Consider the following 16,039-nt stretch of genomic DNA (forward strand, 5'->3'; position numbering starts at 1 on the left):
TGAAAGGGGCCAAGTAGAAAGAATTTTTACATTTCTAAGTTCCTTAGCTTAGATTCATTCCTACTCTATTCAATTGACTGACCTATTCTTTTTCTCAAAGACAGACTGAAAAGATAGAATGAGAGAAATGAAGTAAATGGTCCCATCATTTACCTAACTGCTCAGATCAAAATCCTCGATGGCGCATCTTTGATTCCTCACTTTATCTCACAACGCACGCCTAATGCATCACCAGTCCCGGCAGACACTTCCTTCACAAAGTGTCCAGATAAGACCCCCGCTTCCCCTCCTCATGTGCACACTCCGTGTCCAGGGTGCCATCTGTGTCAGCATGCTACAGCCCGAGCCTTCTGGGCTCACCAGCAGTCTCTCAACAGGGGCCAGCACCTTCCTCTCCAAATGAGCATCATGTCAACAGCATCATTCTCCTCTGCCCGCGCCCCAACGGGTTCCCATCACACCAAGAGGAAAACCCAAAGGCCCTCCTGTGCCCTAGCCTCGGCCACCTCTTAGACCTCATCTCCTACCACTCTCTCTTTTGCTCATCACATTCCAACCGCATCAGCCTGCCTGCTGGGCCTCGAACAAGCCAGTCATTTCCTGTGTCAAGATGCTTTGTTTTGCCATCTCCTCCTTCCTCTTCCTTTTGGGGGAAACGTCTCTGGGATGTGTATATAATTCTTATCTCAGTGAAGTCAGGTCTTTCTTCAAATCGCAGCTTGTCAGAGACTCTATCCTCAACACTTTATCTAATAAAGCTTTCTCTTTAGTCTCTGTTTTCTTACCCAGACTTAGTTTTTCATATCAATATATATGCAGTATTAGTCAATATTAGTCTCTACAGAAACAGAACCAGTAAACCTATCTATGGGCTTCCCTGACGGCTCAGCAGTTACAAATCCATCTGCCAGTGCAGGAGACGCAGGTTTGGTTCCCGGGTCCGGAAGATCCCCTGGAGAAGGAAGTGGCAACCCACTCCTGTATGTTTGCCTGGGAAATCCTCTGGACAGAGCAGACCACAGTCCATAGGCTTGCTAAAAGCTGGACACAGTTGAGCGACCAAGCACATATGCAGGCAAACACACATGCACAAACCTGTCCTCCTTTCTGCCTATTCTCTCTCCCATGATCTGACATCTGCAAGCTGAAACCTATGGTGTAATTCAGCCTGAGTCCAAAGGCCTGAGAACCAGGAGTTCCAAGGGCAGAAGATTGACCTCTCCACTGAAGCAATCATGGAGGAAGGGCTGCATTCTATTCAGGCATTCAATGCACTGGATGATGTTCATACACATTGTGGAGGGCAAAGCAGTTTGCTGAGTCTATCAATCAAATGCTAACTTCATTTGGAAACACTCCCAGATGCATAATAATATTTGCCCAGTATCTTGGCACCCTGTGATCTAGTCAAATTGACAGAATCAATACATATATATATATATATATATATATATATATTTACATATACATATTTGGGGCTTCCCAGGTAGCTCAGCTGGTAAAGAATCCACCTGTAATGCAGGACACCCAGTTCAATTCCTGGAGAAGGGATAGGCTCCCCACTCTAGTATTCTTGGACTTTCCTTGTGGCTCAGATGGTAAAGAATCCACCTGCAATGCAGGAGACCTGAGTTCCATTCCTCGGTTGGAAAGATCACCTGGACAAGGGCATGGAAACCCACTCCAGTATTCTTGCCTGGAGAATCCCCGTGGACAGAGGAGCCTGGTGAGCTACAGTCCATGGGGTCACAAAGAGCCGGACACAATTGAGCGACTAAGCACAAGCACAGCACATACCTACTTTACTGTTGACCTCACTAGGATATATGCTCCGCATGGTCAAAGACAGTGCTTTGTTCATTACTATATCTCTAGGGACTAGAACTGGGGAAGGCAACGGCACCACACTCCAGTACTCTTGCCTGGAAAATCCTACAGACGGAGGAGCCTGGTAGGCTGCAGTCCATGGGGTTGCTAAGAGTCGGATATGACTGAGCACCTTGACTTTCACTTTTCACTTTCATGCACTGGAGAGGGAAATGGCAACCCACTCCAGTGTTCTTGCCTGGAGAATCCCAGGGACGGGGGAGCCTGGTGGGCTGCCGTCCATGGGGTTGCACAGAGTCGGACACGACTGAAGTGACTTAGCAGCAGCAGCAGCAGGGCCTAGAACATTGCTCGATATGTAATAGCTATGGAATTAATAAATATTTGTTGAATAAATGAAAGGCCTTTTAAATGTAATCATATTTTATAATTATATATTTTTGATAGAGAATAATAAAATAAATCAGTCATTAGATTAGATTATTATATTCTTTGAGGTGATAATCAGGATCTTGGAACCTAGGTATTCCAGAAAAGTAAGAAATGACAAAGATCTATTGTTAAAGAGTGGACAGAAAAAGCACTGTTGATTCTTAGAATGACAAATGTCAATGCCTTATTTTTTAATTTTTAAAATACTTAAATTTTTTTGGAGTACAGTTGATTTACGGTGTTGTGTTAGTTTCAGGTGTACAGAAAAGTTATTCACTCGTACATATACGTGTATTCACTCTTTTTTACATTCTTTTCTCATACAGGTTATCACAGAATATCAGGTAGAGTGCCATGTACTATAGAGTAGGTCTTTGTTACTTATCTATTTTATATATAGTGGGGCACATGTGTTCACCCCAAACTCCTGATTTATCCTTCCCTTCCACTTTTCCCCTCTGGTAACAATGTTTGTTTTTGCTATCTGTAAGTCTGTTTTGATTTTATAAATAAGTTGATTTGTATATTTTTAAATTAGATTCCACATATGAGTGATATCATATGATATTTATCTCTGTCTTACTGCACTTTAGTATGAAAATCTCTAGGTTCATTCATGTTGCTACACATGGCACTATTTCATTCTTTTTTATGGCTTTTTTCCAATGGAGTAATACTCCATAGTATGTGTGTACCATCTTCTTTATCCATTTCTTTGTTGACAGGCATTTCAGATGAGATCAGATCAGTTCAGTCGCTCAGTCGTGTCTGACTCTTTGCAACCCCATGAATCGCAGCACGCCAGGCCTCCCTGTCCATCACCAACTCCCAGAGTTCACTGAAACTCACGTCCATCGAGTCAATGATGCCATCCAGCCATCTCATCCTCTGTCGTCCCCTTCTCCTCCTGCCCCCAATCCCTCCCAGCATCAGAGTCTTTTCCAATGAGTTAGCTCTTCGCATCACGTGGCCAAAGTACTGGAGTTTCAACTTTAGCATCATTCCCTCCAAAGAAATCCCAGGGCTGACCTCCTTCAGAATGGACTGGTTGGATCTCCTTGCAGTCCAAGGGACTCTCAAGAGTCTTCTCCAACACCACAGTTCAAAAGCATCAATTCTTTGGCGCTCAGCCTTCTTCACAGTCCAACTCTCACATCCATACATGACCACAGGAAAAACCATAGCCTTGACTAGATGAACCTTTGTTGGCAAAGTAATGCCTCTGCTTTTGAATATGCTATCTAGGCATTTAGGTCGCTTCAATGTCTTAGCTACTGTAAATAGTGCTTCAATGAACATTGGGCTGCATGCATCCTTTCTGAATCACATGGTAACTGCATTTTAAGTTTTTTAAGGAACCTCTATGCTGTTCTCCACAGTGGTTTTACCAATTTACATTCCCAAGAACAGTGTAGGAAGGTTCCCTTTTCTTCAGATCTTCTCCAGTATTGATTGTCTATAGACTTTCTGATGATCTTCCTTGGGTCAGGAAGATCCCCTGGAGAAAGGAATGGCAGCCCACTCCAGTATTCTTGCCTAGAGAATCGCATGGACAGAGGAGCCTGAAGGGCTACAGTCCATGGGGTCATGAAGAGTCGGACATGACTGAACCGACTTAGCACACAAAGAGAATGGCAGCCCACTCCAGTATTCTTGTCTGGAGAATTCCATAGACAGAGGATCCTGGAAGGCTACAGTCCATGGGGTCACAAAAAATCAGACATGACTGAGCGACTTTACACTTATTCTGACCCATGGGAGATTGTACCTCATTATAGTTTTGATTTGCATTTCTATGATAATTAGTGATGTTAAGCATCTTTTCATGTGCTTTTGGGTCATCTGTATGTCTTCTTGGAGAACCGTCCACTTAGATCACTGCCCATTTTTTGATTGGGTCATTTTTTTGACATAGAGCTGCAGAACTGTTTGTATATTTGGAAGATTAATCACATGTCGGTTGCATTCACAGACATTTTTCCCCATTCTGTGGGTTGTCTTTTTGTTTTGTTGACGGCTTTCATTGCTGCACATAAGCTTTTAAGTTTAATTAGATCTCATTTGTTTATTTTTATTTTCATTGTTCTAGGAGGTGCCAATGCCTTTTTAAAACATTAAAATCCAGGATTCTCACACAATAGACTAACTTTTTTAAAAAGTAATATAAGGCCAAAGAAACTAATGAAAAACTAAACAGTGATTGGATACAGCTGCTGCAGCTGCTAAGTCGCTTCAGTCATGTCCGACTGTGCAACCCCATAGACGGCAGCCCAAAAGGCTCCCCCGTCCCTGGGTTTCTCCAGGCAAGAATACTGGAGTGGGTTGCCATTTCCTTCTCCAATGCTTGAAAATGAAAGTGAAGTCGCTCAGTCGTGTCTGACTCCTAGCGACCCCATGGACTGCAGCCCACCAGGCTCCTCCATCCATGGGATTTCCCAGCCAAGAGTACTGGAGTGGGGTGCCATTGCCTTCTCCTTGGATACACATTCCAATTTTATTCAGAGTTCTTTAATTGATATTTTAAACTCATGTAACCATTTTTTGTCTGGGTAGAAAATGTAGTGCCAAATTTACTGAAACATTATCTCACCACGGTTTCACTCATTTTTCTCAGCACAGTACTTATTTTTCTCAGCACATAGAATTATTTTTCCTCTTTGGGCTGTATTATTTCTCCCTGCAGTGCTGTACCTCTTGTGGTCTGGCTGTTAGAAATGCTAGTGGAGCATGACCATGTTGAATATTTTAGGTTGGGGAGCTCATTAAAGCTGTCCTCAGAAGGTTGATCACTGTAAAGTAACAAATGAAGGTAATGGCTAATTTCCTAGGAATCCAAGAAGACGGCGGAGCCAGGAGAGAAGAGGATCCTGACATGGAGCCCTCCAGGAAGCCGCATTTCCCCTGAGCTATGGCATGAGTGATTTTAAGAGGGAACCACGCAGTCCTTAATCACAGGACCCATTATTCCACTGGGCTGAGGCTCCAGGCTCCAGGTAGAAATACTTTCTGATAATCATAGCTATTGACAGGCCCAGAAGAATCTGTTCCATTCTGGATGAAGCTCTTAAGAGGATCCTGGAGCCGTTTCAGAAAGAATTCCTCTTCCCATAAAATTCCCCCATTTTAGTAGAAAAAAATTGTTTAATTAAAAGCATATTTTACCTACTTTTACCCAGTCAATACTTATGACAAAAATCATATCATTGCACCGCTGATGACATTTATGTTTTCTGTTTGAATGATTTCGAAGTTATTTCAAAGTGCCAGCAGTTTCGTACATATTTGTTTAAGTCTCTCTGCCACTTCTTTGTTACTTCAACAAAGAGCAGATGGAACATCAAAACCAGCCTTGAAAATGATATTATATTTGTTCCTTTATCTATCTCAGCTTCTCTCTGTTTGAATTTTCAGCATCTCTGTTTTATTATCATTAAATTCAAAAGTAGAATTTCATATTCCATTGCTATTTCATGAGTATTTGAATGTCTATTCTTTGTCTAGGATTTCTGTCATTATAAAGGGAGTCTAGGTACCATTTTCCTGGGTAGTCTAGAATATTACATGCTTATAAGAAAGGATCAGAGGAAAAATAAGAAAGTAGGTAGATTTAAGACAAAATAACCACCATGATTAACAGATTTCATCACGTAAGACAAGACTGTGAGATAAATATGGACTGACATAGTGCAGTAATGTTTATTAAAATTTTGGAACTTAAGAAAGACATTGAAATACAGCTCAAAAGTTAGTAAAGAATCCGCCTGCAATGCAGGGGACCCCAGTTGATTCCTGGGTTGGGAAGATCCCCTGGAGAAGGGATAGGCTACCCACTCCTGTATTCTTGGGCTTCCCTTGTGCCTCAGCTGGTAAAGAGTCCGCCTACAATGCGGGAGACCTGGGTTCGATTCCTGGGTTGGGAAGATTCCCCTGGAGAAGGGAAAGGCTGCGCACTCCAGTATTCTGGCCTGGAGAATCCCATGCACTATACAGAGTAGGACACAACTGAGCGACTTTCACTTACGATTTTATATACATTATCTCATTTGATCCTCACTAATTCTTAAGTGATGATTAAAGATAGTCATAGTTATTTTTAATATGGTCTTTCAAGAAAGTTAAGTAATTTGCCTGAGTTAGTAAATAACAGAACTGGAATCCAAACCTTGCCCCTTTATATCCAAATGCTGAATTCTTTCCATTGTACCAAAGTGAAAAGTAGAGAGAAGTTCAGTGCTGCATGTTAGAGAGCCAGCAGGGAGAAATGATCATCACAAACCCACTGCAAAGTGACTCTATCAGAGTACTAAGCTGGCACTAGGGAATAATGATATCAGTAATGATGGCATCGATGATATTTTTAAAATGAGTATTCAAAACACTCTGTAATAAATGACCATTTATCCAGAATGTGCTGCTTTAGATTGGCAGTATTTCCAGAATTAGGCTGGGGTGTTGTCTGCATAGATGATTTAAGTCCAATGCTTAAAATTCTTCTTGATTTTCAAACTACTACTATCCCCGAAATTACGCCTTAACAGCAAAACCATGATGATGTTTTTGCAAAACCATGTTGATGCCAAGTGATTTTCCCCTGGCCCATCATCTTCATTTACTCTAAAATGTGCGTTACCATGTACTTTTCCAGTTCTTTGGAGAAAGAGCTGAGAATAATCATTTAAAGCATCACCTGCCTTTTCATGCTCTACTCTTCACTACCTGCCTCTTTCTAAGTCCTTGCCTACCTCATCTGCTGTTGCCGTAAGTCAGGATAAAGGCTGCGAAAGAAAATGCTTAATTAAAAGCAAGAATATGAACACACACAAATAAACCTAGGTCTTTTGTATGTGTGTGTGTGTGCGTGCACGCTCAGTTGTGTTCAACTCTTTGTGATCCCATGGACTGCAGCCCACCAGGCTCCATGGAACTTTTCAGATAAGAAAACTGGAGTGGGTTGCCATTTCCTCCTCCAGGGGATCGTCCCAACCCAGGGATCTAACCTGGGTCTCTTGCATCTCCTGCATTGGCAGGCAGATTCTTTACCACTGCGCCACCTGGGAAGCCCTTCGAGTCTTTTGAATTGTCCTTATAACTCCTTTTCAGTTGTTTCCTCTTACTCCTTATAGCTTTTTTTCTTGCCCTACATATGTTGGGGTTTACTAGTTCATCTGAAGTTAGTAGTTTGAAATTCTAATGGTAGCTTCAGGCTAGCATCAGTGTTTCTCTTGGCTAAGTGTGAGCTCTCCATGGTGTCCACTGAGCTGTTACAGCAGGTCGGGACCCTTCTTGCGGGAGAGGCTGTCCTGTTAGGAGTGTCGCCTTCTGCTGGATTTCTCAGATGCTAGTTTGGGGGGTTGCCATGTTGCAAGCTGGTGTCCTAGCTGTGGTTCTGGGCTGTGCCTGAAGTGGGTGAGAAGGCACAGGGGAGAGGGAGGTCATGGGAGCTGGGCCAGGGAGGGAGTGTGGAAAGTCTGGCCCATAACATACATTATAGAATTGAACTCATTATGTCTATTTAACATGGATAATACTGTCTACATTTTAACAATAAAGAAACTGTGTCTCGTGGGCTTAGTCAACAGAGGTCATGCACTGGATTCACGTTCAGGCTTGTCCAACTCCAGAATCCTTCACCACCAGACTAGGTAATTAAGGGCTTCCTTGGTAGCTCAGTGGGTAAGAAACCTGCCTGCAATGCAGGGACCTGGGTTCCATCCCTGGGTCAGGAGGATCCCCTGGAGAAGGAAGTGGCAACCAACTCCAGGCGGACTATAGCCCATGGGGTCACAATGAGTTGGATATGACTTAGCAACCAAGACACCAAACCACCACGATGTAATTGCCTCCAGCTGGTGAGTCTTACTTGGTCTTGAACTCTGATTGTTAACCCCGACCTGCGGGTTCAGATTCTTAGCCTGGCTAATCTGTCTCATTTTGGATGCTGGACTCTGCTTCTCTTCTTACCACTTCACTCAGGATGCTACAAAATGATAGCTTCTGTTAATGACTGTCCTGTCTGCCCTTGACCAAACTGCTCACTAGAGAGGGAGCGCCTGCCTTATATTCACACAAACACACGAAAGAGGTCAGCGACAGCCCAGATGACCGCTCAGTTGTACTGGCACTAAGGTGTATCTCTCTCACTTCATAATGAATTAGGGCAAGGGATTTCCAAGTGGAAACAGAAATGAAAAGCTGCTCCCCCTAAAGGTCCTCTTCTGCCTTCATCATGCCATGAAAACATCCCAGGGAGAACACTTCACCTGGAAAAGACCGTGGCTCTCACAGTGGTTTCAGTAATTAAGGACCGAGACTGCCTAAACGTATTCCCAGGACCAGGCCTGTCCTCTGGATCTGACACGGGGTTGCAGACATGCTACAACCCCAAACCTTGCTGAGTCATTAGCGTGGGGGCCGGGCCTCCGGCTAGAGCTTAACTGAAGGGCGGGGCCTCGGGCTAGCGCTTAACAAGGCTCCCAGGGGATGCCAATGATGTTAAGCAGGAGCCTGCCGAGCTTGTAAAGCTCAGTTAAGTTTAATGTTGGCCGGGACGTGAGCGTTTCCTGGAGCAGTTCTGTCTACAGGAACAGCGTTAAGAAATTTGAAATCATCTTTGCCATCATGCCAGGTAAGTGACCATCTCTGGATACCTTATCCTTGGTGACGTTGCTGGAAAGGAAATGTTTCTTTGTGCTTTGGGGAAAGTCAGATTCAGTGTTAGTTCCCGCCAGGCCTGCTCCCAAACTTTGGCCTCCCCTGGTAGTGGCTTCCTCGAGCTGTTGTAATGAAGTCACAAACTGGGTGACTTCAAATAGCAAATTTATTATCTCACAGTTCTGGAGACTGGAAGTTTAAGGTCAGGGTGTTGGCAGGGTTGTTTGCTGCTTAGGGCTTGAGGAAAAACTGTTCCACGTTCCTCTCCTGGCTCCTGCTTGTTTGCCGGCTGTTTTCTGCTTTCCAAGGCCTGTGGGTGTTCCACCCTGATTTTTTGCATCTTCACATAGCGTTCTTCCTCCTGTGTGTATGCCTATGTCCAAATTTCCCCTTTTTTGTGAAGACACTGGTCTTATTGAATTATAGGTCACCCTAGTAACTTCATTTTAATTTGACTGACTCTATGAAAATATTGGAGAAGGCAATGGCAACCCACTCCAGTACTCTTGCCTGGAAAACCCCATGGACAGAGGAGCCTGGTAGGCTGCAGTCCATGGGGTCGCGAAGAGTTGGACATGACTGAGCAACTTCACTTTCACTTTTAACTTTCATGCATTGGAGAAGGAAATGGCAACCCACTCCAGTGTTCTTAAATGGAGATGGGGGAGCCTGGTGGGCTGCCGTCTGTGGGGTTACACAGAGTTGGACACGACTGAAGCAACTTAGTAGTAGTAGTAGTATGAAAATATTATTTCCTAAGAAGGCCATATTTTGAGGTATATGGGGTTAGGACTTCATATTAATAGCTTTATGGGAGAACATTCAACTCAAAATGCCTGCCCAACTGAATAAAGTGACAGGATTTTGTGAGCTTTGACTCATGGTGTCCACAGAGAAGCTAAAGGATGCTAGAGGCATTTCCTTAAAGAGGTGATCCTAGAATTGTACTTGCTGTGCTTAGTCACTCAGTCGTGTCCAACTCTGTGCGACCCCAGGGACTATAGCCCACCAGGCTCCTCTGTCCATGGAATTCTCCAGGCAAGAGCACTGGAGTGGGTTGCCATGCCCTCCTCCAGGGGATCTTCTCAACCCAGGCATCAAACCCGGGCTTCCCACACTGCAGGCAGATTCTTGACCACTGAGCTATCCAGGAAGCCCTGATCCTAGAATTAGGCAACAATAATTAGGAATCACGTTGCACTAATAAGTAGAACCAGGCTGATGACCAGCATGCCATCACCCAACGGTAAGAGGCAAGATTGAGAAAGTCTTTGAGAAACGCACCTGGGAGTCCTGCTCTGCATTTTCCGGCAACATTTGCAGGTAAGGGGTCCTGTGTGGGAACATGGGTTCCATGTGGGGCCTGCGCCGATCTCTTGGCAGTGGATTACTAGAGTCCAGTCTCGGAGAATGTCTATGACTCCTCCCAAGCTCCAGGTGTAAGACCGCTGAGAAACGATAGTGTAGCTGAGGGAGGTGAGAGGGCCCAGGGTCACAGACTCCCCCACCCCGTGTAAGAATGGGCGTAGTTTTCCATACGCACAGTCTGAGTCAGAGATCCTTTCTGTGGCCCCTGGAGGAATCCTGACAGTGGCAATTCAGGTTAATAAATGTTTGTCTGCAAGGACCTCTGAGAGGCCGTTGTGAATGCCAGGTCTCTTCAGTGGCTTTTTATGGTTGCATTTTCTTAGTTGGCGAGCTTAACTTGTGACAAAGCCGCCTTCTCCCATCAGGAGAGTCCCGTCTCAGCCGTCACAGGATGGCCCTTTCCCGGGGTTTGTTCTCAGTACCCTATTTCTTCTCAAATTGGAACCTGAGGCCTGCTCAGGAGACGCTGGGCCTCGAGCTCCGGGGTCGGGTCTCTGGGACCTCCTGCCGCTGTCTCTCCATGCCCCTCTCGCCTTTTTCCGAGACCCTGCCCGCCCGAGACCACAGCCCTGACTGTGATGTGGGTTTCCTGTCCGCTGAACCTCCTCATTTCACTTGTTCGGGCAGCCTCCTTGGCCTTTCTGCCTACCTCCAGTAGTTCTGCTTCTCTTGCCCCGATAGCTCATTTTTTTTGCCAAGCCTGCGCCCAGATAAACCCCTGCTCTCACACCTGACCATTGGAGAAACTGGAGGCTAAACATTCCCGACTTTCTTCAGCAAGATTAGATAGCAGTTGCTCCCAATCTCACATCAAATGCTGTAGCAAGTCCTGACCTAACAGAGATCTTGTGGAGTAAGGGTAAAGGCCTGGAGAGAAAGGTCCAAGGGAATTATGTCAGGAGAACAGATGAGGGCAGAAGGCCTTGGCAGAGTTTGGAGGCTGTCAGTCTGTAGGAGGCCAATTAGACAAGCAAGTGAATTTTGAGAAGTAGACCTTATTAGCAGTTGTGAGTCATACAGAATCTGTGAGGTTCCTGTGTGAGTTTTTATTTTTATTTATTTTTTTTTTTTAATTTTATTTTATTTTTAAACTTTACATAACTGTATTAGATTTGCCAAATATCAAAATGAATCCGCCACAGGTATACATGTGTTCCCCATCCTGAACCCTCCTCCCTCCCCATTCCATCCCTCTGGGTCGTCCCAGTGCACCAGCCCCAAGCATCCAGTATCGTGCATCGAACCTGGACTGGCAACTCATTTCATACATGATATTTTACATGTTTCAATGCCATTCTCCCAAATCTTCCCACCCTCTCCCTCTCCTGTGTGAGTTTTTAACACTTACACCAGCTCTAGAACTTTCAGTTTAGACGAATGAAAGTTAACTTCCTGTTCTCATACACTGTCCACCATCTCTTTAGCATACTGAATATTCATATTCGTTCCTCTCTTTCTTTGCTGAAAGAAAAATGGGATGCTTTTCTACTGTGCTCTAGCCAGTATTGGCAGCAGTGGAAAGAACTTACTAAAAATTGTAAAATGCTGTATTGCATCAATGCAGGGTCTTAAATAGAACTTTTTTTTTTTTTCTGGTATCTTAGCCACATTTTACTGCCAGATATTTCAGGATAAAGATTCTCTATTTACCCTTACAGGATTACTGTGTTTAGATCATTAAAAGTGAGTGTATACATGGATAAATAAATATCTTAATGTTTGAACTATATTCTTCTCACTGGGCAGCATGGTGTTTTTAATAGTTTCTAAGATGTAGTAGTGAACAAGTGATTGACTGTTATCCTCAGAAACTATCCGAAAGGCTGTAATTCTAGGCGTCTGTTGAAGATATGCTTAGTGTATCCCAGCTATTTGGGACCATAAGTGGAATATAAGAACATAGACTTGGTTTCAGAAAGTTGGATATAATAGAATAAGCCTAATGAACCATCATATGAGAAACTCAGGGATTTTGTGTCTTAGAAAAAAATCTTCTCTAAAGGAAAAACAGAACAGATTCTCAGTCTGTCAAGTGCCTAAGTGTGTAAAAATGAAGCCAAAACAATCTCAAAGAAGCCTACATCCAGAAGAGGGGCTAATTAGTTTCCATTAGAATGGCTCTAAAGCTGGAGTAATTTTTTTAAAGCTTAGTTTAAACTCTGGGTTTGATCTATATATTTTGCTTGTAATCAGTTTTAATAGCAAGTATAATTTAAAATAAATAATTTCTTGCATGTATTCTTTGGCATTTTGAATTGAAAAATATTTTGTTATTTTCCCTCCATAATAACAATGTTGATGTATGAAAAGCATAATTATTTCCATTATAAAAACAAAACAGACTAGACTGTTCTAGGGCTTCCTTGGTGGCTCAGGCAGTAAAGAATCTGCCCACAATGCAGGAGACCTGGATTTGATCCCCTGGAGAAGGGAATGGCAACCAACTCAAGTATTCTTTCCTGGAGAATCCCATGGACAGAGGAGCCTGGTAGGCCACAGCCCCTGAGGCAGATAAACAAGGCAGACACGACTGAGCGACTGACCCACACGCAGACTGTTCTGGCTTGTTTTTATCGGTGTTTTTATGGGTCTCTGCTCCACCATCTGGTCTTGGCTTCTCCTGAGTGACCCAGGCTGGGAAAGCCACCTGAGGACAATAAAGAGTGTGTGATTAACAAAATCCATTAAGAAGTCACAAAACGCGGCTTGATTAAAATTGGCTTCTAGCAAGTAGGCCCAATGCACAGCTGATTGGAGATTAGAGCCCTGCGTAGACGAGCAGGGCTGTGCTCTTGAGCCAGTGTCCTTATTCAGAGACAGGGCAAGGGGTCTGCTTCCAGTTTCTGACTAAAGTGATGCCAAAAGCCGTTTTACCAAAAAGTCAGTACTGTCTTTTCTAGCATATTTTATTCTTGATATTACTCATTCGTTTCATTCATTCCCCTGAGGTCTAATGTCAAAATAACATTCCAGGGGTGACAGATGAAACACTAACCTGGCATCAACTGCAATGCCTTGGCTTGAATTACCATCAACCTCAGGAGCAAATTAGTTGATCTCATTATTCAGTCACTGATAGAGAATGGGACATGAGGTAAGTACACGTGGGAAAGGAACAGGAAGAAAGCCAAAACTTGGGAGAAAGGGACATGAGAGTCTCTTGGGGGGTTTAGGCAGCTTCTGGCATGTCAGTTAAAAAGTGCTAAGAAAATTATCTGAAATCTCATTTTTAAAAAACCAACAAAAATTTCCATGGTTCTGCCCAGAATCTCTAATTCCATTTGTGCTTTTCTCAAAAGCTATCATCTTCTTCCATCTGCTGGGCAAGATAAAAAGGAAATAAGTTTATAGTGAAGTGAAGTCGCTCAGTCGTGTCCGACTCTTTGCAACCCCGTGGACTGTAGCCTACCAGGCTCTTCCATCCGTGGGATTCTCCAGGCAAGAGTACTGAAGTGGGTTGCCATTTCCTTCTCCAGGGGATCTTCCCAACCCAGGGATTGAACCCAGGTTTCCTGCATTTTAGGCAGACACTTTACCATCTGAGCCACCAGGGAAGTTCTGTATCAGTAGGTAAAGTCTAAGACTCACTTGACAATTTTCAGGAGAATGTTTGGTGGTGGTGTACTTGTGACATTGAAATAACTTGTTTAATTATAACGATGTGTTATTAAATAATCAAAGATTTAGAAGTATAAACACTTATGAAGGATAAAGTATTACTTTGGTATTTAATGATTACATTGCTGCTTATTTGTTTGATCAAACTTTAAATAATATCACAAAAAAGCAACCATATAACACCATATGTATTATACATTTCTTAAAATGTCCCACCAGCAAATTTAAAATTAGTGTATGGACCATTGAAAGAGCAATTTAATTTTGTTACTATAGAATTAAAGTATTTCTGAGATATCAGAGTGCCTTCCTATGCTTGGATCATTACATGATTCCAGAAATGTATTGATTTTTTTAAAATTTTTTAAGTTTTATTGAAGTATAGTTGACTTATAAGGCTGTGTTACTTTCTGCTGTACAGCAAAGTGATTCAGTTATACATCTATTCTTTTAATATACTTTTGCATTATGGTTTATCATAGCGGAAATGTCTTCATTATGGAGAAGGCACTTTCCATTTGTGTCAATAAACAGAAATTGAGTCTATGATTTCCAGAATTCCTCCTTTGCTCTAATTGCAGGGCAGAGAACACCCACAGTGTGAAACCCACGAATCTCTGTCCGGACCAATGGAAGTGTTTCTCACCAGTTGTTAGGGCTGATTCTACCTATGTGAATTCTGGCTGAGTTAGCACTTAGACTGAATCAAACTGAGTCTCTGATCCTTGGCAGCTGGCAGTGAAACCCTTTGATGGGATTCTGCTGTTACACCCTCCTTTGACGCCTCTCTGAGGTCTGCCTCATACTTGGACTGTGCGTTTCACTTGTTTTCAAGCACGTGTCCTCCTCTGTCAGACTGCTTTCAAGCTCATGGTTTCCTGCCTGAGATGCCACCATTTCTACTCCTTTGTTCATTTCATTTCCTTCCACTTAGGAAAGTTCTAGAACTTTATTTTTGAATTCTATAAGAAAGTATTTACCATAGTGGCTGTACTAGTTTGCATTCCCACCAACAGTGTAAGAGGGTTCCCTTTTCTCCACACCCTCTCCAGCATTTATTACTTGTAGACTTTTGGATCGCAGCCATTCTGACTGGTGTGAAATGGTACCTCATAGTGGTTTTGATTTGCATTTCTCTGATAATGAGTGATGTTGAGCATCTTTTCATGTGTTTGTTAGCCATCTGTATGTCTTCTTTGGAGAAATGTCTATTTAGTTCTTTGGCCCATTTTTTGATTGGGTCATTTATTTTTCTGGAGTTGAGCTATAGGAGTTGCTTGTATATTTTTGAGATTAGTTGTTTGTCAGTTGCTTCATTTGCTATTATCTTCTCCCATTCTGAAGGCTGTCTTTTCACCTTGCTAATAGTTTCCTTTGATGTGCAGAAGCTTTTAAGGTTAATTAGGTCCCATTTGTTTATTTTTGCTTTTATTTCCAATATTCTGGGAGGTGGGTCATAGAGGATCCTGCTGTGATGTATGTCAGAGAGTGTTTTGCCTATGTTCTCCTCTAGGAGTTTTATAGTTTCTGGTCTTACGTTTAGATCTTTAATCCATTTTGGAGATTCCTTAAAAAACTGGAAATAGACCTGCCTTATGATCCAGCAATCCCACTGCTGGGCATACACACTGAGGAAACCAGAAGGGAAAGAGACACGTGTACCCCAATGTTCATCGCAGCACTGTTTATAATAGCCAGGACATGGAAGCAACCTAGATGTCCATCAGCAGATGAATGGATAAGAAAGCTGTGGTACATATACACAGTGGAGTATTACTCAGCCATTAAAAAGAATACATTTGAATCAGTTCTAATGAGGTGGATGAAACTGGAGCCTATTATACAGAGTGAAGTAAGCCAGAAAGAAAAACACCAATACAGTATACTAATGCATATATATGGAATTTAGAAAGATGGTAACAATAACCCTGTGTACAAGACAGCAAAAGAGACACTGATGTATAGAACAGTCTTATGGACTCTGTGGGAGAGGGAGAGGGTGGGAAGATTTGGGAGAATGGCATTGAAACATGTAAAATATCATGTATGAAATGAGTTGCCAGTCCAGGTTCGATGCACGATACTGGATACTTGGGGCTGGTGCACTGGGATGACCCAGAGGGATGGAATGGGGAGGGAGGAG

The 16,039-nt window shown here is 43.0% G+C and overlaps 1 protein-coding gene across 8 annotated transcripts in view; it reads left to right on the plus strand.

Moving 5' to 3' along the window:
- Positions 1-8,260: 8,260 nt before the first annotated feature.
- Positions 8,261-16,039, plus strand: part of LOC112581457 — a 134,637-nt gene continuing 126,858 nt past the window's right edge. For 5 of the 8 annotated variants that reach the window (XM_044934853.2, XR_006640496.1, XR_006640497.1 and 2 more), the window contains exon 1: positions 8,261-8,884. In XM_044934853.2, coding sequence (XP_044790788.2) covers positions 8,878-8,884 — 7 coding nt within the window. In that variant the 5' untranslated portion in view covers positions 8,261-8,877. Of the gene's footprint in view, positions 8,885-13,251; positions 13,373-13,577; positions 14,446-16,039 lie in introns of those variants that run through there. The other 3 variants (XR_006640484.1, XR_006640479.1, XR_006640494.1) reach the window with 3 other exon arrangements.

Source organism: Bubalus bubalis, chromosome 22, assembly GCF_019923935.1.
Source record: "Bubalus bubalis isolate 160015118507 breed Murrah chromosome 22, NDDB_SH_1, whole genome shotgun sequence".
Classification (NCBI taxonomy): domain Eukaryota; kingdom Metazoa; phylum Chordata; class Mammalia; order Artiodactyla; family Bovidae; genus Bubalus; species Bubalus bubalis.